Raw genomic sequence first — 25579 nt, 5'->3', positions numbered from 1 at the left:
GAGTGGGGCGGGGGGGGGGCCATGCGGCCGGGCTCCCCCCCGGCGCAGCGGGACAGCGGCCAGGGCCGGGGGCGCAGCGGCGTCGCTTCATGCAGCCGGGGCGGCTGGGCAGCGGCGGCGGCGGCGGCGGCGGCGGCGGCGGGGGCGGCGGCTGAAACCATGTCCGGGCAGCGCCGGGGGCCGCCGCCGCCGCCGCCGCGAGCCGGGAGCCGCGATGGCCCCGTGGCCCGCACCTCCTCCGCCTCCGCCTCCGCCTCCACCTCTCGCCGCGCCGCCGCCGCCCGGCGCCTCTGCTAAGGGCCCGCCGGCGCGCAAGCTGCTTTTTATGTGCACCTTGTCCCTGTCCGTCACCTACCTGTGCTACAGCCTCCTGGGCGGCTCGGGCTCCCTGCAGTTCCCCCTGGCGCTGCAGGAGCCGCCGGGCGCCGCCGCCGAGCCCCCGCCGAGCCCGCCGCCACCCTCTCTGCCGCCTCCCCCCGTGCGCCTCGGCGCCCCCTCGCAGCCGCCCGCGCCGCCGCCGCCGGACAACGCGAGCCGCGGGGAGCCGCCCGAGCCCCCCGAGCAGCCCGCCGCCCCCGGGGCCGACGGCTGGGGGCTGGCGAGCGGCGGCGGGGGCGCCCGCGACGCCTGGCTCCGGACCCCGCTGGCCCCCGGCGAGATGATCACCGCGCAGAGCGCGCTGCTGGAGAGGGAAGCGCAGGAGTCCAGCACCACCGACGAGGAGCTCGCAGGCCGGAGAGCGGCCAACGGGAGCAGCGAGAGGGGCGGCGCCGCCAGCACCCCCGACTACGGGGAGAAGAAGCTGCCACAGGCGCTCATCATCGGGGTCAAGAAAGGAGGGACCCGCGCGCTGCTGGAGGCGATCCGAGTACACCCGGACGTGCGGGCGGTGGGCGTAGAGCCGCACTTCTTCGACAGGAACTACGAGAAGGGGCTGGAGTGGTACAGGTAGGACCCTGGGCGCGGCGGGAGGGGGTGGACGCGCGGCGAGACCCGCAGGGCGAGCCGCCGCTTTTCCGGGCTCTCGGACACCCGGGCGCCGCGGTCCCGGGGGCCCTTGGCCCCAGCGAGGGCTCTGTCAAGCCCCGGCGGGGGCTGCTCTGGGGGAGCGGCGGCGAGGGGCTGGACGCCGGTCAAGGAGGACTCTGTTTCAGGGCGAGGGGTGGAGGTGTCGCCTTGCCCTGCCCGCCTCGAGGCTCCTCGTCCGGGGAGGTGCCTTCCGAATCTGCCCAGCTCCGAGCCTGGGAATCCCCAGCCTTCGTGCCCGCGGGGTGTTTCCCAGCCCTGGCTCTGGCGGGGCTCTGCGCTTCCGTGTGTGGGGACGCCGGCGGGGCGGATGAAGCAGGGTAGCGAGATTGATCTAGGGGCTTTGAGATCCCCTGGAATGTCTCAGAATCGCCCTGAAACGCATTTGCGTGGCTGGAATCCAACTTTAGTATTTTCAGGTTAGAGCCCAATGACCCGGGAACGGTTAAACAAGGTGATGCTGGCCAGTTCTGGCTTTCTAGTAAAGACGGAGGGTGCCCCCATCTCCAGAACTTTCTATCCACCCGCTGGGTAGGTTTTGCATTGGGAGCACCAGTTGGTGCCCTGTGAGTTTTTACGCCCCGTGCCCGTGCCCTTTCTGTAACCCGCGCCTCCTTCGCTACAGATTGGAGCTTCTGTCTTGTGAAATGTTCACCTCTCGCCTTTTCCACCCTCTGCCAGTGGGGAGAAAAAGGGAGAAGAGCGGAGTAGAAAGTTAGGTGCAGGTAACGTAAATTAATAATCCGGCTTTCTTGCCAGCCATAACATTGAACACGACACTGGTGTAGGTGCTAAAATGCAAACCTCCTTTGCTTTTTTGGGGGTGTGTTTTTTCTTTGCTTCTTTCCTCTGGTTTTCTGTCTCTTTGGAAAACAGATCTGGATGGCTGGCCCCATCTCGGCTGCATCTCAGTAATTAATTGCAATTGTCAAACAGAAACACAGGCTTTGTCAGCTAAAGTGATGTTATCATCTTAACCGAGCCAATAGGTAAAATACAAGGATTGTTTCCTGATAAGTCTCCTTCCTGTTGAAGAGCTGTGCTTTCCAAGTTTAAATTACAGCCTGGGAAAGTTTTAGAAATAGCTTAACTTAAAAAAAAAAAAAAGATAATAAATGGGTGTATTGTGATTGATTTCTTCCACTTTAAAAAACATGCCTTATGCTTTCAAAGCTTGAGAGAAGTACACTTAGGCATAAACATTCCAGCACATTAAACGGAAACAGCAAATGTGTCTGTTAATGTCTTGTCTGTTTCAACAGTGAGAACTAATTGCAATATTTTAGGAGGCTTCAAACAGCCCCTTCCTATCAAAACATAAAACAGCAAATGCCTAATTTAACTGGAAAATCAGTATTTATAACATCACAAGCCATGGCTTCCAGTTTGCGATTATAAATAAAAAGGTGTTAGAATGATTAGTGCAACAACAGCTAAATAGAGAGGGGGTATGATGTCTGGGAGGGCTGCGTTTGGTTGGTTTCGTTGGCTTGGTTGGTTTGGCTGGGGGGCATTCTGGTCTCTGCCGTGGGGTAGCTTCGGCCCTACGAGGGAAACGGTGGCTTTTTCCAATTCTAATTTTAAAGCTGTGTATCTCAGGAGAAGTGTCCAGTGCCCTTTCCGGGGAGAGAGAGGCATAAAGATCACATCTTTCCAACATGTGTTAGGGTTGCTTTGCAGCAGCTGGAAATAGAAAAGGGAGTGTTTTATTCAGACGACTTAGAAGGATTGCAGGGTGGAATGTGGGTCAGGAGGTCCCGTCCACGGGGCTGGGGGATTTTCTGAACGAGGAGCTAGGAGATGCCAGGTTTTCTTAATGTTCTTGCGTACCGCGGCTGGGAGAAGGCGTGGAGACTGCTACGATATGGCTGTGGAAGGTACTATCCCAGCGCTGTGGTCCTCCCAGCCATCCCTGGTGTGGTGTTCGGGGCTGAGCGTGAATGTTTGGTACCCATCTGCAGAACTGTTCTACTGAAGACACGGGCAGATTCCCTTGATCCTCACTTGGGAGGACCATACGATTTCTCTGGGTGCCCCATCCTCTACCCCAGTGTCTCCCCCGTGGCAGATCCTTATAGTGCTTAGTGGTGCTGACTGCAAATGCCCGAGAAGCATCTCTGTAAGGCAGAGGGTATCGTTAGCCACCCCGACCTGGCTGCTGAGTCTTCTAGAAACCCCTTGGGGCCCCTGGGAGTGTGCCGGGGCTGCTTGGATACCTCTCCAGCCTCTCACCAGGGACAGCAGTGCTTGGAGGCTTGTTTGTGGGATTTTCATAGGCTCTCTCTCTTCAGGCTCTTCTCCTCTCTCTCCCTTGGAGGAAGAGGGATGACATCCTCATTATAATGTACAAGAGGAAAGAGTGCCATCAGGTCAGACCAGTAAGAGAAACCCTTCCTCTTGTGTCTCTGGTCCAACCGTACCTTTTTTTTTTTTTTTTTTTTTACGTTTATTTGTTTATTTTGAGAAAGACCGAGGCAGCGCGAGTGGGGGAGGGACGGAGAGAGGGAGAGGGAGGATCCCAAGCAGGCTCTGCACCTGTCGTTGCAGAGCCCGATAGGGGGCTGGCATGCACGGAGCTTCGAGATCATGACCCGAGCGGAAACCAAGAGTCGGACAGTTGACCGGTCACGCTTGCTCCCCACCCGCAGCGTGGTCTGTGCAACATCTTCCTCTGCTTGCCGGATGAGAGGGCCACAGACCGATGGGAGGTTTTGATTCTCCCCGACTTGTTCTCTTTCCTTTTTCTTTGCCGTGCGCTTCCCCATAGGCTGCTAATTCTGCGAGTGTTTCTGGTGTTGGTTTTTTCAGCCAGAGGGAGAAGAACGTGGGGCAGGTGCTTGGGTGACACTGGTTCGGGCTTTCCTCCCATCCCGGCTAAGCAGCCCTGGGAGTTTTATTTTCTCGGTGTCGCACCAGTCATGTCTAAATCCGGGTTTTGCTTTCTCCCGTTGCTGTTGATCTAATGTGATTTAAAAACACTTTTGAGATTAGGACATGTGCATCCGATTTCCGGGCAAGATAGACTAATGGATTAGGATGGGGGGGTGTTAAAAGCTGGGGAGAAGCAAGCCTCCCTTGGTGGATTGACACAGGCCAGTGATTAACGAGTGGGGGGGGGTAGACTCAACCCTCCGCTCCCCACCCCCCCAAACCAATAACGGAAAAAGGCAGAGCCACAATGCACCTTTCAGAATGGGCTGATCCAAGCTGTGTCTGGGCACAGACCTCATACTCCTCTAAGGGGCGGGACCTTGTGGCGGGCCGACCCAGCAGAACTCATCACGGTGACAGGGCTGCCTTGAGGTGCTGCCTCCCTTGTGGTTTACAGGCTGTACAGGGACCGTGTGACTCCAGGGCGACGGGAAGCGACCCTCCCTGGTTTCAAGCTGTCTTCGCTGCCAACAGTTAATACGCTCAGCCCCCTGGCTGGGGAAAATCACTCAGGAAGACGGTTCCCGTGGCCTGGCTCCTGCTACCCAGAGGAACGTGGTCACAGCAGCACTGTGTGCACGTGGAACCTGGAGAGTGAACGAGGGAGGACGCCAGAAAGGCTCTGGCGTTTATGGAATACCTGTGACTTACAGCGGCTGGTGCTTTGTAGATGTCCTATCGCATCTGAGCGTAACGGTGAGGGCTGTGAACTTACAGGTGGCTCCTGGACCAATGCCTTGCCCAGGATTGCTCAGCTGGTCCGTGGTTGAGCTGCCCACATCTGTCCAGTCTCACGGTGCTACTTTCTTCCCGCCCCACGTAAAATACTACCTTCTTACGTTTAACAAACATGCGATGATACTTAGCACGTACCTGGTACTGTTTTCAGGACAGGGGGTAAAGCGGTGAGTAAGCATTCGGTGCTCCTGAAACTGACATTTTGGTGGTGGGGAGGGGAGACAGCAAACAGCCGTCCTTTTCACATTTTTAATGCGGCTACTAGGGAATTCAAAACGACACTCGTGACTCAGGTTATATTTCCACCGGGCAGGGCGGCTAGTGGACCAGTGCTTTTTAAACTTCAAGTGGGTATGGATCACCTGGGATGCTGTTAACATACGCGATTCTGATTCAGCGGGTCTAAGGAGGGGCCTGAGAGGCTGCATTTCTAACTTCTGATCTCTGGATCTCACTTTGAGTAGTAGAGGTCTAGAGGGAAATTGGTGTGTGTGCGTGTATGCACGCCTGTGTTACGTTAGATCAGATGGCTGGGGAAAACTTCTCTGTGAGGGTGATGCAAACGAAGTGAAAGAGTTAAGATCCTGTCACGTAAAGATCTGGGTAAAGAGGTTTCCAATGGGGGCCGGGGGAGAGCAGGTGCAAAGGCCCTGAGGTGGAATCAAGCCTTGTGGCTTTATACAGTGTTCTTTCATTATTCCCAAAGCACAGCGTTTGTAGATGGACAAAACTGGGTTCAAAATGTGGTTTTGCAACCTACTGGTTGCATAATTTTTGGAGAGATGGCTGATTTGACACCACTCAGTTTCAGTTTGTTTATCTGGGAATAATTCCTTCCTTGCAGGGTTGTTGGGAGGAATAAATGAAGTAATAAAGGTGAGTGTATTTTCTGAAAAAATGAGTATCCTAGAGCAGAAATCCAAATGGACCCAACCACGGTTTTTTTTTGTTTTTTTGTTTTTTTTTTTTAATTTCTCAAATCATTTTGGTCTCATATACTTTACCTTTGATCACAGCTGTCCTAATATTGACAGATGAGTCTCTTAGTGGGGATGTTTTTGGGAAAAGTCCGATAATGATTGGTTGGCTTTGCAATCTACAGCTGCTTGACCTTTTCAGCCACGGGTCACCAACTCAGATACCCAGTGAAATAGACCAGGCGGGGAGAAACTTGGGGCGCGTGCTCTTGTCTACAGGTCACGGCTACTGCTCTCTGATCCAGCTACCCCCTTCCGCGTGCAGATATCACCACATCCTCCGCTTGGTAAGAGAAGGGCTTTGATGTGAAAGCTCTTGGTTTTTAGCATTGGCAAACAGATGAAAATTTCTTAAAAGCGTTGTGTGGGCCAGCACTGTGGGACAAACAAAACACGTCTGTGGGCTGGATACGCTACCAGTTTGCGACCTCTGGTTTAAACTCGTTTCGGAACTGGCATACCCATACCCTTGGCAGTTGCCAGAATTGTGGCTTCCATGTGCTATTTCAGTGTAGATTTTCCGCCCCTTTTCAGATTTTGCAACAGCAAGGGGGAAATACCTCCCAGATATATTGCAACAATAACAAAAGGAACGGGATGTAAACAGGAACATTGAGGCGGAGGAAGACAGGTCACAAATAAATTTCTCTTTTGTTTCCAGTGAGCGTTTTCTTGAAGGCGGGACAACTCTTCAGTTGTTCCCTCGTTAATCAGGAGTGCCGGTATGTGATCTGTATAGATGAATTGCACCTATAAAATAGATTCCGGTCAGGTGGGTTCAGTAAGACCTGAGAGATGGAATAATTGGGTTCTAGCTTTTGCTCTGCCATGTTGCTAGTTCTGTTGGACCTCAGGTTACTTTGTTAATTTCTTAAAAAAAATTTTTTTTTCCGTTTTTTAGATGAGTCTATATTGTCTCCATAGGGTCCATCCACGGAAATACTTTGGTCCTAGAACCGACTTCTGTGTTAGACTTTTTGGAGGGAGGAAGCCAGTAGGGTAGAAGCAGCATTTTTCAGAGCATGTTTTTATATCCGTCTCTGAGTCAGAAGCCACGGCGTCTTCCTCCTGTGATCACCAAGCCTCAGTTACTTCATCTGTAGAATGGGCACAATATTACTTGCAAAAGGGGTTATGTGATGATAAAACGAAAGCAATTATGATGTAGGAAATTTCGCTCGCCCCTTCTTTCCTGTCTTTCTCTCTCCCTTTCCCCGTGCCATTCTTCCTTTTCCTGCATTTCTTTTCTTTTTTTCTTGCCCGTAAGTACTAAAGGTCCTAAAGAGAAAGCTGTAATGCATTTTTCATTTGAATATAGCCTTTTATTTCAAGATTATGTCTGAATGAGGGATTTCAAGCCCTGAAGCAGCTCTTAAGTAGCTCTCTAGAGAATAATCAAAACCAGATTCCAGAATTTGGTCTATTGTAACTTGAGCTGAAGGAGGAGAAGAGTCTGATTTCACGAAGTAACCACCGCCAGAATCCTTCACCAAGGGGACGGTGTAGGGAAATGGGCCGGCACTCCGGGCTTGTGCGCTGACGTTTTCTTGAACCTACAGGAGAAGTGATGCTGCTTGGCCTGGAAAGCTACAGAGACATCTAGAGTGCCAAGGGCGTGCTTGCCTTCAGTTTTTCTGCAGAACTGAAAGCATTTGAGAATGCAGGACTGTTCTAGAAGGCCCCGCCAAACACCCTGGCTTGAGGTTTGGCTCCTTTCCCTGGTGGTCTCCAACTGTCATGACACGATTTATTTCTTTTTCTTTGTCTTTTTGTTGACCGCACCAGTCATTTTCACTTTTAAACTGAGTCAGGAGAGAGGCCTTGAGATTTTAGGTGGATGAGAGATGGCTGGGGTTGTATGGTAAGAAGTTTTAAAGGTTTTGGTTTTGCATAATGGATGATATCTCTGGAACCGATTGAACCACCGCCCTGTTAAAGTAATCTCTTGATTCCATTGGTTTCTGCGGTTTAACAAGCTCCCTCTATAACTGTCTGGGGAATTTCAGTCTGAAATTATAATTCACTAAGGGAGCCTTTCAGCCCATCTTGCCATTAATTAAAAGCAGGCGGTTGAATGTTTGTGTTTTAATACTCAGTAGTTAGTATTCCTCACTTTAATTTTTTTTTCAACCTTTATTTAAGAATGTACAAAGCATATTCATGGGGAAACAAAGCAACGCATGAATTAGATAGTGTTTTTTTTTTTTTTGGTTGCAAGTAATAGAAATTGAACTTAAGCTACAGAAAAGGTAATTTACTGGCTTATGTAATTAGGAAATCTAGGGGATAATGACTTCAGGTAAAGCTGGATCCAGGGGCTCAAATGATATCACTAGGTCTCTGTCTCTTTCCATTTTTAAAAAATTTTTAAAAAATACATATTTTTTAATTTTTAAAAATGTTTATTCATTTTTTGAGAGAGGGCCTGAGTGTGAATGGGGGAGTGGCAGAGAGAGAGAGAGAGGGAGACACAGAATCCGAAGCAGGCTCCAGGCTCCGAGCTGTCAGCACAGAGGCCGATGTGGGGCTTGAACCCATGAACTGTGAGATCACGACCTGAGCTGAATTTGTTTTTTTTTTTTTTTTTTTTTTTTTAATTTTTTTTAACGTTTATTTATTTTTGAAACAGAGAGAGACAGAGCATGAACGGGGGAGGGTCAGAGAGAGGGAGACACAGAATCTGAAACAGGCTCCAGGCTCTGAGCTGTCAGCACAGAGCCCGACGCGGGGCTTGAACTCACGGACCACGAGATCATGACCTGAGCCGAAGTTGGCCGCTCAACCGACTGAGCCACCCAGGTGCCCCGACCTGAGCTGAATTTGGATGCTCATCTGACTGAGCCACCCAGGCGCCCCTCCATTCTTTTTTTTTCTTAATTAATTTATTTTTGATAGAGACAGAGAAAGCACGTGAGCTGGAGAGGGGCAGAGAGAGAGGGAGACAGAGGCTCCAAGGTGGGCTCTGTGCTGAGAGCAGAGAGCCCGATGTGGGGCTTTGAACTCTCGAACCACGAGATCATGACCTGAGCCAAAGTCGGACGCTTAAACGTTTCAGCCACCCAGGCGCCCCCTGTCTCCTTCCCCTCTTTGCCATGGTTTTCTCTACCTTGCTTTATTCTCAGATAGGTCATCTCACCGTATTTTAGGTAAGTAGGTAAGCAGCAACCCCAGACAAATATATTTTATGTTTATCAATTCTTTTGGAAGTCATTTTTCTTAGGAGCTTCTGTAAGAGATTCCTGGAGATTCCTCTGGTCCAGGTCGGGTGATGAGCCCGCTCCTGCAGCAGTCTGGGTGCCATACTCCAATCAGGCCCGGGTGCTGTGGTCACTCTTTTAGGTTGGGGTAGTGGTGGGGGCAGGGAAACAGAGTTAGTCTCACTGAAACTAGGGGATAGTCTCCCCCTAAGGACCAGGTGTTCAAGGGTTCTGTTGCTCGAAGTGGGGGCCAGTTAAACCACATGTTTGTTAAACGTGCGAAGAATCCAGTCTGGGACAGATGCCTGATCTTTCTGAGTATTTTCACTTAGAGAGAGGTACAGGGGCGCCTGGGTGGCTCGGTTGGTGCAGAGTCCAACTCTTGATTTCGGCTCAGGTCACGGTCTCACGGTTCGTGAGTTCGAGCCCCGCGTTGGGCTCTGTGCTGACAGCACGGAGCCTGCTTGGGATTCTCTGTCCCTGCCTCTCTCTCTTTCTGTCCCTCCCTGGCTCTCTCCCCTTCAAAATAAATAAATAAACTTAAGAATTTTTAAATAGGGGCGCCTGGGTGGCTCGGTCGGTTGGGTGTCCGACTTCGGCTCAGGTCATGATCTCACGGTCCGTGAGTTCAAGCCCCGCGTCGGGCTCTGTGCTGACAGCTCAGAGCCTGGAGCCTGTTTCAGATTCTGTGTCTCCTTCTCTCTCTGCCCCTCCCCTGTTCATGCTCTGTCTCTCTCTGTCTCAAAAATAAATAAACATCAAAAAAAAAATTAAAAAAAAAAAAAAGAATTTTTAAATAAAAAAAGAAAGAGGTACGAAAGGTTAGTCTGGGGAGGTCCGGTGTTATTTTTACTTCAGTTATTCATTCATTTGCTTACTATTTAAACATGTACTGATTGTCAGCTATGTGCTGAGGTCAGACATGAATCAGTCATGACCAGTGGTCTGCAGGAGCTTAGAGAATGGGGAAATGGACAAGTAAATGATTATACTCCAAGGTAAGGAAAGCTCGGGCCAAGTGGGGTCTATTCCAGGAATAGAAGGATGGTTCGATCTTAGGCAATCAAACTATGTGATCTGCTCTTTTTTTTTTTTTTTTAATTTTTAAAATGTTTTTTAATTTATTTTTGAGACAGAGAGAGAGAGACAGAGCATGAGCAGAGAGAGGGAGACACAGAATCCGAAGCAGGCTCCAGGCTCTGAGCTGTCAGCACAGAGCCCGACACGGGGCTCGAAGTCATAAACTGTGAGATCGTGACCTGAGCTGAAGTCGGACGCTTAACCGACTGAGCCACCCAGGCGCCCCTATGTGATCTGCTCTTACCATGAGCAAATGAGAACGATCCCGTGGTTCACCTTATGGCTGCCCAAAATACAGCTGATAATGTTAAATATTTATTCCTGGTGTGTAGAACACCAGCTAATAGGATCCTCCCTGAAACCAACGTCATCTTTAATGATGTAACACTAAAAACATTCCCACTAAATTCCGAACAAGGCCAGAAAGCCCGTGCCCGTAACAATCACTGTTATTTACCTTTGTTCAGGAATTTGATAAGATAATGCACTTGGGATGAGAAACAGAACGAGAAAGGGGGACGTAGAATTTTCCCCTTGGCCCCCAGTTTCATGTTTTAATGGAAAACCCAAGATAACTAGTCCATCCCTGAATCTATTAGGAACAACGATGGGATTCATTAAGGGGATCGGTAAGAAAATTACTATGCAAAACCTAGAGTTTTCCTATATGCCTACGCCAACCGTGTTGAGAGTATAAGGAGAGAAAATACTCTATTTCTAGAAGCGACCAAAGAAATGAAACAACTAGGAATACATTTAGCAAAAGTTGTACGAACAAAATTCTGTTACTTCACCAAGGGGCATCAGAGAGGAGAGGACTTGTTTCTCTAGGATGGGATGTCTTTTTTCTTCCATCCGCTCCCCCCTCCTCCCCTCCCCTTCTCCCTCCTCTTCTTCCCCCCTCCTTCTTTTTTATTGGGATTCCAGAGATGGTCTTCCCTGTACGGGACGGTAGAACTGCCAGGTGGAGGTCAGGCATGTTCGAAAGTCGTCTGAGGATATTGTTTCTCTGAACGTGGCCCAAATGTTGGACTTCGTATCTAGGATTCCCTTACTTCGCACGTTCTGTAGGACCAAGAAGAGGGTGGAAAACCAACTGTGACCGTTCAGACTTAGACGCCGAGTAACAATTCCTTGCTGGGGCAGCTGGCGGCCTTACATCCCCAATTCAAGGGTGGTCTGGCCGTGCCAAGGTGTGGATTAACGTTCCGACGGGTGTGAATTAGTAAATGTAGATCCACGAGGCGAAACACAAAGTCGGGGATTAGTAATGGTTATTTTCAGTGGAACAGGGAGATGAAGGTTTGGGGCAGGGGTGGGGGGTGACTGTCGCGTCGTGGTCGTGTCCGCTCTTCTCCAGGCACTGGCTTCGTGCAGGTGGAACCTTGGGACGGGGTCCTGTCATCACTGGTGTCTCCCACGGGAGTGAACTAATGCCCAAACAGGGCAAGTCCTTGGCCCGGGACACTGGAGCTGGGCTTCAGACCCAAGGCTTTGGCCCCAAACACATGGCATCTTCTCTTACTTGTCTCGAAGCTCTTGTCCCCCGGAAGGGTTGTCTTTCCAGCCGTGTGGGAGTGAGTCCTAATTACACACCTTTCTCTGCCAGACACTCTTGGTTTCCACACGCAGATGGACTAACTGATGTGCAGGACGGGCTGGGTGGGGGATCTGCTCCCTACAACAGACTGGCAGTGACCTCCTTCCTGCCGTGGGCCCTCGCTCGTTCCTGCTTGAGGGATGGGTTTTTTTTTTTAAGTTTTATTTATTTATTTTGAGAGAGAGCACACGCTCGCAGGGGAGGGGCAGAGAGAGAGGGAAAGAGAGAGAATCCCAAGCAGGCTCTGCGCTGTCAGCTTGGAGCCCAACACGGGGCTCGAACTCCTGAACCGCGAGGTCGTGACCTGAGTTGAAACCAAGAGCTGGACCCTTAATGGACTGAGCCACCCCCGGGGGCCTCTTAAGTGGCTTTTTTCCCCGCCCCCGTTCCCTCCTCCTGGAATACTCTGCCCCTAGACTTTAAACTACCTGTGTCCGCTCATCCTTCAGACGTTGGCTTAAATTCCCTCTCCTCAAAACGACATTTCCCAGCTATCTAGTTTTTTTTAAAAACCTGCTTCTGTGTCTGAGCTTGTCCGCAGTTTCATCTTCTTCACAGCATGTATGACCCTCCCAGATCACCCGAATTAACGCATTTCGCGCTTTCTGGAAGGAGAACTACAAGGGCCCAGGGGTCCTGTCCATTGTTCACGTGCCAGCACCCAGAGCTGTGCCTGGCACACAGTAGGCGCTCCATAGTGGCGGCTGATGAAGCACAGATCTTGAATCAGTGAACCAGTGAATACAAGGAGTGCCTTCCGTGCGCTAAGTTTTCTTGCAAAACTTCAGGCTTCTGGAAAGAAAGAACACATTTCTTGGGAACTCTGGCTAGGAATTGTTCTAGGCTCTTTCGCGATGCTATTTTTGCAAAGCCTATTTTTGGGTGCAAGAAAGAGAAACCCACTCAACCCAGCTGTGTGGGCTAGACAGTCTCCCCAGAAGGTTCCCTACAGCTCACAACATTGTCTCCTCTGGTCCCCACAGCAGCCTCACAAAGGAGGCACTTTCTTACCCCACTTGTACACAGAGAGTCCGACATTCAGAAGGGCCCGTGACAGTGCCACGGTCACACAGGTGGGTTGTCTCAAGGCAGGTGTCTTTTCACTGTAACACGTGGCCTTTGGAGGTGTCACCGACAGCGTCTTAGAAGGGCTTGGGTTATTTCGGACGGACCGTTATGTGCCAAGAATGATTTGGGTTCCGTTTCTCCAAACGCATGATCAGAACTATGTTGTTCGCCTTTTAGTAATTAAACAGTTACACAGAGGCCTTGTGTTGGATTTGTTACTCACTACAGGTACAGGTACACCCTCCCCTTTGCCCCCAGGTTAAGGCTTCTGCAGGGCGTTGGAGCTGAGGGCATTGGAGGCAGACGGCCTTGAGTGCCCCTGTCACAGGCCGCTCTGACTCCTCGAAGCTGCGTGGGGTTTTGAAAACAAAAGCGGGACCTGCAGTCCGAAATTCAGGATGTGAGGCCGTGTCTACCTTGTTTTGTGTGCATGGGCACATAGTTAGCCTTTGAGCCTTTGTTTTCTCATCTCTAAAATGGGAATCACAGCCTCTAAGAACGCCACGGTGGTTTTGCAAGGAGAGAACGGTGATGATGTGCTGGGATCTGATCTGCGTGGTCCGTGCGCCTCAGTTGTTACTAACCTGCGCACGTTTTCATGAATTCCCCCAGGTAATTGGTTTTCTGGAACGTCGCACTCCAGGGAGTGCCTGAAATACAGGACACTCTTCTCATAAACTTAGACTAAGTTTAATTTACAGAAACTGTTATGTAGCACGGATACATCAAACGTTGGTTGGGGCCGACGGCGTAAAGATCCCAGGGGGGCACCTGAGTGGCTCGGTTGGTTAAGCGGCTGACTCTTGATTTGGGCTCAGGTCATGATCTCACGCTCTGTGGGTTCGAGGCCCATGTCGGACTCTGTGCTAACAGCTCAGAGCCTGCAGCCTGCTTCGGGTTCTGTGTCTCCCTCCCTCTCTGCCCCTCCACCGCTCGTGCTCTGTGTGTCTCTCTCTCTGTCTCAAAAATAAATAAACATTAGGGGAAAAAAAGGATCCCAGGAATTCCTGGAGAACATCACTCTGCATTACTCTCCCCTGACCACCATCTTTCTATACTGAAAAACCATAAAAAGCTGCATGTAGGGCATGTTTCCTCGTAAGGATTGCTCTGCAGTTGGTGACCTTTGGAAGCACCCAGAAGGTTCTCCCTTGTTACTCTCAGTCGAGCTACCAACTCACTGTTTGTGCACCCTGTCTGTGTTTCCCAAGTTGTGTTCGCTTCCTGCCCTCGGGCTGCCTGACCAGCTGCTCTCTGATGGCCGGAAAGGCGGGATCATGCCCCCCTCCCCACAAATGTCCCCATCCTGACGGCCGGCCAGAACGTGTCAGTGTGCTAGATTGCGTGACAGAGGGGAACCAAGCCGCAGGTGGAATTGTGGTTGCTACAGAGCCAGCCCTGATGTGGGAATTATGCGGAGTCACCTGGACGGGCCATTGTGATCGCAAGGATCCTTTCAAGTGGAGCAGGGAGGCGGAGGGAGAGAACCAGGGGATGGCGGTTCGAGAGGCTCCCGGCCCACTGTTGCTGGCTCTGAAGCCAGAGGAAGGAGCACTAAGCCAAGGAATTCAGGCAGTTTCCAGAAGTGAGGGAAAAGGGGAGGAAATCGATTCTCCCTTAGAGCTTCCAGAAGGAACGCAGCCCTGTTGATGCTTTGATGTTAGCTCTAGGAGACCCACTTCTGACTTCTGACTTCCAAAACTCTTTTTTTTTTAATGTGTATTTACTTTTGCGGGGGGGTGGGGACACAGAGAGAGAGGGAGACACAGATTCTGAAGCCGGCTCCAGGCTCTGAGCTGTCAATACGGAGCCTGACGCGGGGCTTGAACTCACAGACCGTGAGATCATGACCTGAGCCGAAGTCGGACGCTTAACCGACTGAGCCAGAACTCTTAACCGACTTCCAGAACTCTTAAGCCCGTCGGCTGGATGTGGTCGTTTGTTACAGCAGTGGGACCCTCTCATCGGACATCTCCGGCGGCCCCCTTATTGTTTCTTTCCTTCCCTTGCTTTTTTTCTCCCTTCCTGGAAAATCATCACCTCCTGGGCCCTTCTAGGCCTCTTGCCAAACAGCCACGTGGATGTCAGCATCCAGATGGACCCTGTGCTAGTTAGGGCTGAAAACAAAAGTGCCAGAACGCAGAGACCCCAACACGCGGTGGCTTAAATGCCATGGGTGGTTTTTCTCCTACATAATGAAAGGTGATATTCAGAGTTTGCAGCGGTCAGTGCTGCCTGGAGACCAGTCACCCGGAGGAAGCACAGGCTGCAAGCAGGGAGTTGAGGTTGTGTGTGTTTGCGCAGCGGCCCTGCGTGGACACGCCAGCCAGCCAGTGTAGACCGCCGGGGCAGCCGTGCTCCCCAAGGTCGTTCAGAGACGCACGTTCTGTTCTTTCTGTCCTGTTCCTCTGCCCGTCGCCCAGGGAGCTCGTTAGAGAAGCAGACTCTTCAATCCCCTCCCAAACTTTCTGAAGCCGAATTTGCATTTTGAGAACATACTTGGGGGATGATGATCCACAGAGGTTGAGCAACAGGGCCTTGGAGCAAGGTTTTTCGGCCTCAGCGCTGTTGGCATTCTGTGCTGGGACAGTCTTCAGCGTGGGGACTGTCTCGGGCATTTGTAGGGCGTTTAGCAACCTCTCTGCCCCCTCCCCCCCAGAGGCTAGGACTTAGTCCCTCACCCTCAATTTTAACAGCCAAAAATGTCTCCAGACTTGCCCAATGTCCTGTGGTGGGGACAAGGTGCCTCTGATGGAGAGCCCCCCCCCCCCCCCCCGCCTTAGAGGGTTTTTCTTTTCCACACGATCAGAGCCGCGTTCCAGCCGGAAGCGACACCCATAACTTCCGCTCACATTCTGTCCATGAGAATTTTGTTGTGTGGCCACATCCAGCCGCAGAGCAGTCTGGGGACCGTATCGGGGGTCTCTGGGCCCAAGGAGGAGGAGAGAAGAGGTCTGGGGGACAGTCGGCTTCCATTAACGTAACTGACACAAGAATATGGTCTTCCTGTATGTATCTCTCTTTATTCTCTTCTGTCAAGGGGTAGAGCTGGCAGGCTGGGTGAAATTAGTTGATATAAATAAATTAGGCATATATTCTGCAGTTGGAATACCAAACTATTTTAGGGGCTCACAGGATATTTTATTTATTTTTTATTTTTTTAAATTTTTATTTATTTTTTAGAGACACAGAGACAATGCGAGTGGGTTGGGGCAGAGAGAGAGGGAGGCACAGAATCCGAAGCAGGCTCCAGGCTCCGAGCTGTCGGCACAGAGCCCGACGCGGGGCTCAAACTCACGGACCGCGAGATCATGACCTGGGCCAAAGTCGGACGCTTAACCAACTGAGCCACCCAGGCGCCCCCCAGGATATTTTAGATGAACACATACAATTTACCTGATTCTGTGAGACTGTATTTTGATATCGGGAGTTTGGGGGCACCTGGTGGCTCAGTCGGTTAAGCATCAGACTGCGGCTCGGGTTGTGGACTCGCGGTTCACGAGTTGGAGTCCCGCCTCAGGCTCTGTGCAGACAGTGCGGAGCTTGCTTGGGATTCTTCCTCTCTCTGTCCCTCCCTGCTCTTTCTCTGTCTCCCTCTCAAAAAAAAAAAAAGTATCCTCTAAACTTCAGTCATGAGTATTACTCTTGTAGGTTTTGTTCCCTGTGTATTGATTTTCTTGCTTAAAAAATAATAATTAAAAGGTTTGTAAAGATTTTATCTTTACTATAAATGTGTTGGATGGGGTGGAGATACACATACATATACACGTGTTTATCTATGTTATGTACGTACATATGTATGTATTTGTCTATCTGCCTACGTGCATATGTATCTAGCGTGTTATGCATCTATCTATGTATCTGTTTATTTGGTACCGCCCTCCCCCTCCCCGTGCTTCTACAGTAGACTTCTGCTCCTGTCCCTGCTGACACTCTGGCCCCTCTGTAGCCTGCTCTCCACACAGTAAGTGTAGTAAGTGATCGTTTTAGAACATAAACCAGACCGTATCACTCCCGTACTTTAAATTTCCAGTGGTTTCTTGTCAACTTGGAAGGAGATTCTAAGTCCTGACCATAATCCACAGACCCAACAGAATCTGAGCCCTGCCTGCCTTTTCAGCCACATCTGTTGGCCTCTTCTCTTTGTCTTCTGCTTGAGCCACACTAGCCTCCCAAGAAGCATAACATGGCCCTGCCTCAGGGCCTTTGCACTTGTGGCTCCGGCCGCCTGTATTGCTTTTCTGTAGATAATTGTGCGGCTCACATCCTTTCTTCATTTGAGCCCTCTGCTCGCCTGCCTCCTCGTCAGCAGGGCTTTTTCCTTTACCACTTGGACTCATGCACTCCTACTGGTAAAGGCTCTCACTTTACCACTCACTGGAAGATGCTTGTATATACAGTATTGCCATTAACATGCACCTACGTTCAGTGGTACTCCACCCTTACCCAGATTTCTGGTGTCTTAATTTCCTGGTTCCTAAGCCCTCCATTCTGGAGGGAAGTCTGGTTTTTGATCTGGTGCCACAAAATGACCTTGACATTGCTGGGGTCAATTTAAAAGATGTTTACGGCTCCGCTATACCTGTTATTTAAGTATACAGCCACTAGGTGGTGATCATGGGACATGGGCTGAGTCCAAAGTACAGGGTTTCTTGAGATCACGGGTGTGGGTGGTTCCTTGCTCCTTCCAACCTGGGTTAACCCTGCATGTTTGCCCCAGTAAAATAAGAGGCTTTATAAAAGTTCACTTTAAGTAAACAGTAAACAGACACCCATACAGATGTTTAGAGCATGTTTAAGACAAGCAAACTCTGGTACAAACGCTGTCCTCTTCTCAGCCAGTTCTGTGTGTTCAGATACAGAGAGAATATCACCAGGTGGCCCTTGTCTTTCCTTCTTAGCGCTCCTGTGACTATTTGGATATGAACAAACCACGAACAGAATCCCGTTACCATATGTGAATGTTGACACATTTAATATTAGAAAATATCTTTATTTTTTATTTTATTTAAATTCAAATTGGTTAACATACAGTGTAGTCTTGGTTTCAGGAGCAGAACCCGCTGACTCATGTCTTACATACGACACCCAGTGCTCATCCCGAAAATGCCCTCCTTAATGCGCAATCACCCATTTAACCCATCCCCCCGCCCATGTCCCCTCCAGCAGCCCTCAGTTTGTTCTGTGTATTTGAGAGTCTCTTATGGTTTGTCTCCCTCTCTGTTTTTATCTTCGTTTTCCTTTCCTTCCCATGTTCATCTGTTGTGTTTCTCAGATTCCAAACCAGTGAAATCATATGCGATGTATCTTTCTCTGACTCACTTACTTCGCTTAGCATAATGCCCTACAGTTCCATCCACGTTGTTGCAAATGGCAAGATTTCATTCTTTTTAATGACCCTGTAATATTCCATTATATATATATGTTTGTGTGTGTGTGTGTGTGTGTGTGTGTGTGTGGACACCCCCCACATCTTCTTTATCCGTTCATCACTCGACGGACATTTGGGCTGTTTCCCTAATTTGGCTATTGTTGATCGCACTGTTGTAAACATTGGGGTGCATGTGCCCCTTCAAATCAGCATTTTTGTATCCTTTGGATAAATTCCTAGTAGTGCAATTGCTGGGTTGTAAGGGGGTAGAAAATCCCTTTATAACACACGTGCTGGACATTAACTGGGTGCCCTGTCCACTTCACATCTGAAAATTGCATGGTGATTTCGACCAGCAAATCCCACGACGTCGCCCAGAACGACTAAGCTTCTTATTTAGACCAGAGCAGTGAGTTTGTTTTGAACCTACTGGTTCTCATCCATGTGTCTATCACTGTGTTGACAGCTCATTTTACAAATTTCCCCTCAACTCTCGTGCTTGGTGCTCCTAGGTGTTGCTGGGATTGTGTCTTTTTTCCGGTTTCTTTCTTTCTTTCAAAACATTTTTTTAATGTTGATTTATTTTTGAGAGAGACACAGAGCATGAGTGGGGAAGGGGCAGACAGACAGAGAAAGAGAGAGGGAGACACGGAATCCGAAGCAAGCTCCAGGCTCTGAGTTGTCAGCACAGAGCCCGATGCGGGGCTCGAACTCACAAACTGAGAGATCATGACCTGAGCCCAAGTCGGACACTTAACCACCCAGGAGCCCTTCTTTTTTTCCTTTCTTCACCTCTCGTCTGCCGGGAGGAATAAATTGCCCCAAGTCACAACATACGAGAGCGTGTTTGAAGAAAATCTTTCCCTGTGGCTTGAAACTTGGTTTCGGCTACAGATTTTTATGGGTTACGACTCTTCTGGCTTAAACACACAGAAGTTCCAGGTAAAATCTGAACAAAGCATGAACCAGAATGGAATTAAATGGCTTCTGTATCTGAGAAGTCCTGGGTTGGGGTGGCCTCATTAGGGCTTAAACCCTGTCCCCAGATCTCTCACGTCCAGTGGCCAGTCCTTGTTTGTGGCCAGTGACAGGGGGAGAACGGAGCCCTAATGAGGCTCCCCTGGGGGCGTTTCCCAGAACCAGGATGAGGTTATCCCGGGAGGGAAATGGGTGCTGGTATCCAAACAACAGATGTCTGTTTCCAGACTCTTCTGTTCAAATGGAATCTTTCCCCAAGGCACAACCGAACAAAACAGGCACACTCATTGTTGTGTTGGCTTGCGTTGGAGGTAGGAGGCCTGGGTCCTGTTCTGTGTCTTTCTATCAGGGTGGGCACAGAGCGGCTCAGAATCTCCCTCTCCCGGCTTGAAGGTTCTGCATCCCTTCTTTAATGTGGAAAAGAAAGTAGGAAGGGGAAAAGAGAGAGAGGGAGAGAAAAGACCAGAAACTTGTCTAGTCTCTGTACCTAAGTTGTGAGAGATCCTGAAAGAACAAACCTAGAGAGCCTGCCCCTCAGAAATCACTAATTAGTTATTTACGATATTTTCTATTTCTGTCACTTCCTTAGCAACCCCTAGCAGCTGCCTGGGAAAATTTAAAGGAGTTGTCGGTCTTACATGAGAATGCTTCAAATAGCAAGTGAAATTGTTCAGTGACATGAAGCCTTCCTGCTCGGATTCACTTCAAGAAGAGAGGGAAAGCGATTTGGCATTTGATCAATCTTAACATAACTGGATAGCCCAGAATTTCTGGAACCGCCCCGATTCTAGGTCATCCTCCTCTTTTCATTTAAGGTCAAGGCCTTTGATATGGAAGGAAGTGTGCTTTAATTTTCATGCTTTTGCTAGACTTTTTTTTTTTTTTAATGTTTGTTTAGTTTTGAGAGAGAAAGAGAGACAGAGAGAGAATCAGTGGGGTTGGAGGAGAGGGAGACACAGAATCCAAAGCAGGCTCCAGGCTCTGAGCTGTCAGCACAGAGCCCGACGCGGGGCTCGAACTCATAGACTGTGAGATCGTGACCTGAGCCGGAGTCGGATGCTCAACCCACTGAGCCAGCCAGGCGCCCCTCTTGCGTTAGACGTTTTATGAAAATACGTCCACCTTTTGAGAAGACCAGTTCCTTCGTCAGATCTAACATCTTGACGCTTTGTTTGAAAATATGTACCTAGTAGTGCTGATGCATAGGGGCACATGCACCCCAATGTTTACAGCAGCGCTCTCAACAATAGCCAAATGATGGAAAGAGCCCAAATGTCCATCAAGTGATGAGTGGATAAAGATGTGGTTTATATATGCAATGGAATACTACTTGGTGATGAGAAAGAATGAAATCCTGCCATTTGCAACAACTTGGATGGAACTGGAGGGTATTATGCTAAGTGAAATAAGTCAGAGAAAGATACCATACGTTTTCACTCTTATGTGGATCCTGAGAAACTTAATAGAAGACCATGGGGGAGGGGAAGGGGGGAAAAGTTACAGAGAGGGAGGGAGGCAAACCATAAGAGACTCTTAAAAACTGAGAATAAACTGAGGGTTGATGGGGGGGTGGGGGAGAGGGGAAAGTGGGTGATGGGCATTGAGGAGGGCACCTGTTGGGCTGAGCCCTGGGTGTTGTAGGGAAACCAATCTGACAATAAATTATATTTAATATAAAAAAATACGTACTTAGCGTATTGTCTGTAGAGTTCTCACCAGTACCAGGCAAAGTTTGCGTCCTCAGCCAGCACGTGTGAGTGAAAATTGTGTCACGAAGGATCTTTTGAAGGTTCCTCAGTGGAGATTCCTTGGAAACTTGGGGACCCAGAGCTTCTGAAGCCCCAGGCTCAGTTATTAGGTCCGGGCCAGTTTTCAGGGTGATGCTAGATTCCCCTGACTTCATCCCTCCCCACCTTGGTCTTCAGGATGTCCTGGCCCTGGAGTGGAGTCTGGCTGTCCCCTCCGCTCCCCCCCAAAAGAGGGCCCCCGGCCTTTTTTTCCTCTCCCGGTTTGCCTGCTGGACGCGAGATAGGGATACGGAGAAGGAGGACCAAAAATACCTCCTCCCTGTCAGCCAGCCTCAGTCAGGCACATAGATCTGAACGCTTTGTTTTCAGAAAGACACGTCTTTTCCAGATTTCTCACGACTTAAGATTCTGAAGACTTCTGACACATTCGGTGTTTTTTTGGTTTGTTTTTTGTTTTGTTTTGTTTTGAGAACCGGGCATGCATTCTTTTTTTGTTGTTGTTAGATTTCCAAATTTTTCCTTTTTTTTTTTTTTAAGTCTAATGAACACACAGGGTTAAAAGAGTTTCTGGGGTACCGTATAATGATTTGACATTTCTTTTTTTTTTTATTTTTTTATTTTTTAATGTTTATTTATTTCTGAGACAGAGAGAGAGAGAGAGAGAGAGAGAGAGACAGAGTGCGAGCAGGGGAGGGTCAGAGAGAGAGGGAGACATGAATCCGAAGCAGGCTCCAGTCTCTGAACTGTCAGCACAGAGCCCGATGCGGGGTTGAACCCACAAACCGTGAGGTCATGACCTGAGCTGAAGTCAGACGCTTAACTGACTGAGCCACTCAGGCGCCCCTGATTTGACATTTCTATACATTTCTCAGGGCTCGTCACGGTAGAGCGTACTCTTAATCCCCTACCCCTATTTCACCCCTCCCCCCTCCCCACCTCCCCTCTGGCAACCACCAGGTTGTTCGCTGTATTTAAGAGTCTGTATTTCGTGGGCACCTGGGTGGCTCTGTCAGTTGAGCATCAGACTTCGGCTCAGGTCATGATCTCACAGCTTGTGAGTTCAAGCCCCTCCTCGGTCTCTGGGCTGACGGCTCGGAGCCTGGAGCCTGCTTCGGATTCTGTGTCTCCCTCTCTCTCTGCCCCTCCCCTGCTGGTGCTCTGTCTCTCTCTGTCTCTGAAAAACAAATAAACATAAAAAAAAAAGTCTGTCTTTTGGTTTGTCCCTTTTTTGCCCTATGTCTGTTCTTCTGTTTTGTTTCTTAAATTCCACCTATATGGAAATCCCATGGTATTTGTCTTTCTCTGACTGGCTTATCTCACTTAGCATAATATCCTCTGGATCTATCCACGTTGCCGCACATGGCAAGATCTCATTCTTTTTATGGCTGAGTAATTTTCCACTGTGTGTGTGTGTGTGTGTGTGTGTGTATCACACCTTCTCTATCCCTTCATCTGTCGGCGGGTTGCTTCCATACCTGAGCTGTTGTAAGTAACCCTGCAATAAACGAGAAGATGAATATATCTTTTCAAATGAGTGTCTGTTTTCTTTGGGTAAATACCCAGCAGTGGGATTACTGGATCATACAGTAAATTCTCTGTGTAATTTGTGGGGGACCCATACTGTTTTCCCCGACGGCTGCCCCAGTTTGCATTCCCACCGGCGGTGCACAAGAGTTCCTTTTTCTCCGCGTCCTTGCCAAGACTTGTTATTTTTTTATTTTTTTTGGTCTTTTTTGATTCCAGCCGTTCTGACAGGGGTGAGGCGATGTGTCCTTGCGGTGCGGATTTGCACGTCCCCCGATGACCAGCGACGTTGACCACTAGGTGTGCATTCTGGAAGCCACACGCCGTGCGGCTTCTCGGAGAGGAGGTGCTTGGGGATAGTAGCGTCCACACCTCCCCGAGTCCAGCTGTCTCTTGCGTCTGCCGGCAGACAGAGTTGTGATTCTCTGGGAGCCACTCTGGCAGCCAGATTCCACACGTCTGCATCTTAGAGAATAGCTCTCCTTGTCGCATTTCGAGGCTGTTTGGGAAATAAACCCACATCTCTTAAGGCTGTGAAAGACTGTTGATAATGTCTACCTACTGGAGTTTGGTTTAAAGGTCTCAGCACTTCGGATAACTTCAGAGAGAGATATTGATTTTCCGAGCCCTGCTGAGAGCTGGCAGCTTCAGAGACCCGGTGACTCAGCTTCCCCTTCTCCATGTGGGGCAGCTGAGGTATGAGGATTGCCCTGGGCTGTCTGTTTTTTTAAAAAGAGAGGGAGGAAAAAAACATCCCATCAGCCCAGGCTATTTCGAGGCAGTGTGAGGGCTGGAAAGCCTCTCTTCTCTTCCTCAGGCTTCCGACCTGCTGCCCTGGACTGTGTGATGTCACTGCAGGGAGGGGCTGGTGGCAGGGTCTGTTCTGCTCCGTGACGTCATGGCCGCGTTCTTGCTCCTGATGAAGAATTCTCGCCCCCCGCCCCCCGAGGTTGGCAACGGCCTTTGGAAAGTGTTTTCATGAAGGGGCGTTGGCTAGGATTTCGGTAATGACTTCACTCCCTCGTTACAAAGCTCCGTGACATGAACATCCCCCCGTCTTTATAAAGTGCAAGCCAGCTGACGTGGGGCAGAAGGACTTCTGAGGCCTGGCTCCTATTTTCGTATCCCCCAACTACACCGCATGCACCACACCCATGGACTTTCCTCCCGTCCTGCTGACGGGCACTGGCTAATCCTGGGGCTTTGCCCTTCTTCACCTTTGTAACAAACGTCATGGCGCCATGGACCGAATGGTTCTTATCCCAAGAGCTTCCACATGCAGTCTCCACAAACAACATGGCCGCCCCAGGAGAGAGAGAGAGAGAGAGAGAGAGAGAGACTGTGCGTATCCCCATTTTACACACGAGGTAGGGAGACTTCAGTAACTTACCCAAAGTCACCTGGATCCTGACACAAATCCCAGAGTCTCACCGTCAGACTCTGTATTTTGCTCACAATCCTGTACGGATCTTCCTGACTGCCCAGCCCTTGGTAGACCACATAGTAGACGCTAGGATCTCACTTCGATGATTATCCTTTATCTTTTAAATGTTTGTTTATCTTATTTTGAGAGAAAGAGCCCGTGTGTCTGTGTGCCCATGAGTAGGAGAGGGGCAGAGAGAGAGAGAGGGAGAGAGAGAATCCCAAGCCGGCTCTGCAGTGTGAGGGCAGAGCCCAATGTGGGGCTTGATCCTGCGAACCACGAGATCATGACCTGAGCTGAAATCAAGAGTCAGATGGACGCTTAAGGGCACCTGGGTGGCTCAGTCGGTGAACCGTCCCGACTCTTGATTTCGGCTCACGGCTCGTGAGTTTGAGCCTTGAGTCGGGCTCTGTGCTGATATCATGGAGCCTGCTTGGAATTCTTTCTCTCCCTCTCTCTCTCTGCCCTCCCCTGCTTACTCTCTCCGCACCCCCCCCCCCCAATAAATAAACTTAAAAAAAAAGTGTCAAAGGCTTAACTGACTGAACCACCCAGGCATCCCAAATTCTTCTTTTTTTTTTTTTTTAATTTTTTTTTTCAACGTTTTTTATTTATTTTTGGGACAGAGAGAGACAGAGCATGAACGGGGGAGGGGCAGAGAGAGAGGGAGACACAGAATCGGAAACAGGCTCCAGGCTCTGAGCCATCAGCCCAGAGCCCGACGCGGGGCTCGAACTCACGGACCGCGAGATCGTGACCTGGCTGAAGTCGGACGCTTAACCGACTGCGCCATCCAGGCGCCCCCAAATTATTATTCTTTAAATAATATGTATTCAGCGAAGACAGTTCCAAAATACTGAAAGCATAAAAAACCCCTATCATCCAAAGATAACTATTCTTAGTAGGTCAGTGTTTTCGTTATTTCCAAAGTATATAGAGATCCTTTCCTTTCAGAAATGTATATTTGTTTTCTTCCACCTAAAAGTGTATCATGACTCATCTTTCCGGGTCTAAAGTCTACGTACACAATCTAATTTTAACGATTTTTGTGATCATGGAAGCAATGCAGTGGGCTACCCCTGAAAGTTAGGGCTTGACCGCACACAAGTTCACATACGGCAGAAGAATCGCCCACAGAGTGTGTTAGGCGGCTCGGGCTGCCGTAGCAAAGTGTCACGGACCGGGAGGCTGAAACGACAGAAATTGATTTTCTCACAGTTCGGGAGGCTGGGAAGTCCAAGGTCCAGGTGTCGTTGGCCGGGCTGGTTTCTTCTGCGGTCTCTCGCTTTGATTTGTGGATGGTGTCTTCTCTCTGTGTCACCGTGTGGTCTTCTCCCTGTGTGTCTGTGTCCATGTTTCCTTTCTTTACAGGGACACCGGTCATGTTGGATGAGGGCCCCTTCGAATGACCTCAGTTTACCTTTATTGCCTCTTGAAAGGCCCTGTCTTCAAATGCAGTCACATTCTGAGGTCCTGGGAGTTAGGACTCGAACACATGGGTTTCGGAGGGATACAGTTGAGCCCGTAACACAGCAAAAGCCAAGTGTGGAGCCTGGAAGACACGCTTGGAAATCTGGGTTTCATGGCCCCACTTCCCCATCCCCCCGGGCTGCTTGGGTGCCTTTGCCACCCCTGCTGCCCCTGTTCTTCCAAAACCACTGCTGGGACCCCGTGACATCCCTACCCCCAGCTTGGAGATAGTCACATCCTTTCTTTAGATGTGTTACTATTTCCAGCCGAATGACACTCAAGCCCCCAAGGCTCAAGAGTCTCCTTCCAAGGACTTCGAAGATCTTTGCTCTGATCTTTCTTTGCAATGAAAAGTGAATTCTTAGAGGCCAGTCTTGAAAAAAAAAAACTTACGTAAAAGTAACCTGAGCCGGTATTAGAGGCAAAACGCACTAACAGACACATGAAA

The 25579-nt window shown here is 49.7% G+C and overlaps 1 protein-coding gene across 1 annotated transcript in view; it reads left to right on the top strand.

The window, feature by feature from the left end:
* Positions 1–214: 214 nt before the first annotated feature.
* HS3ST4 (heparan sulfate-glucosamine 3-sulfotransferase 4) overlaps positions 215–25579 on the top strand; it is a 388331-nt gene continuing 362966 nt past the window's right edge. Inside the window, exon 1 of the mRNA XM_042921277.1 lies at positions 215–948. Within this exon, the coding sequence (XP_042777211.1) occupies positions 215–948 (734 nt within the window). The remainder of the gene's footprint in view (positions 949–25579) is intronic.

This window comes from Panthera leo, chromosome E3, assembly GCF_018350215.1.
Source record: "Panthera leo isolate Ple1 chromosome E3, P.leo_Ple1_pat1.1, whole genome shotgun sequence".
Taxonomy (NCBI): domain Eukaryota; kingdom Metazoa; phylum Chordata; class Mammalia; order Carnivora; family Felidae; genus Panthera; species Panthera leo.
The sequence above is the reverse complement of the archived record's forward strand: the minus strand, read 5'-3'. Positions and strand labels throughout refer to the sequence as shown.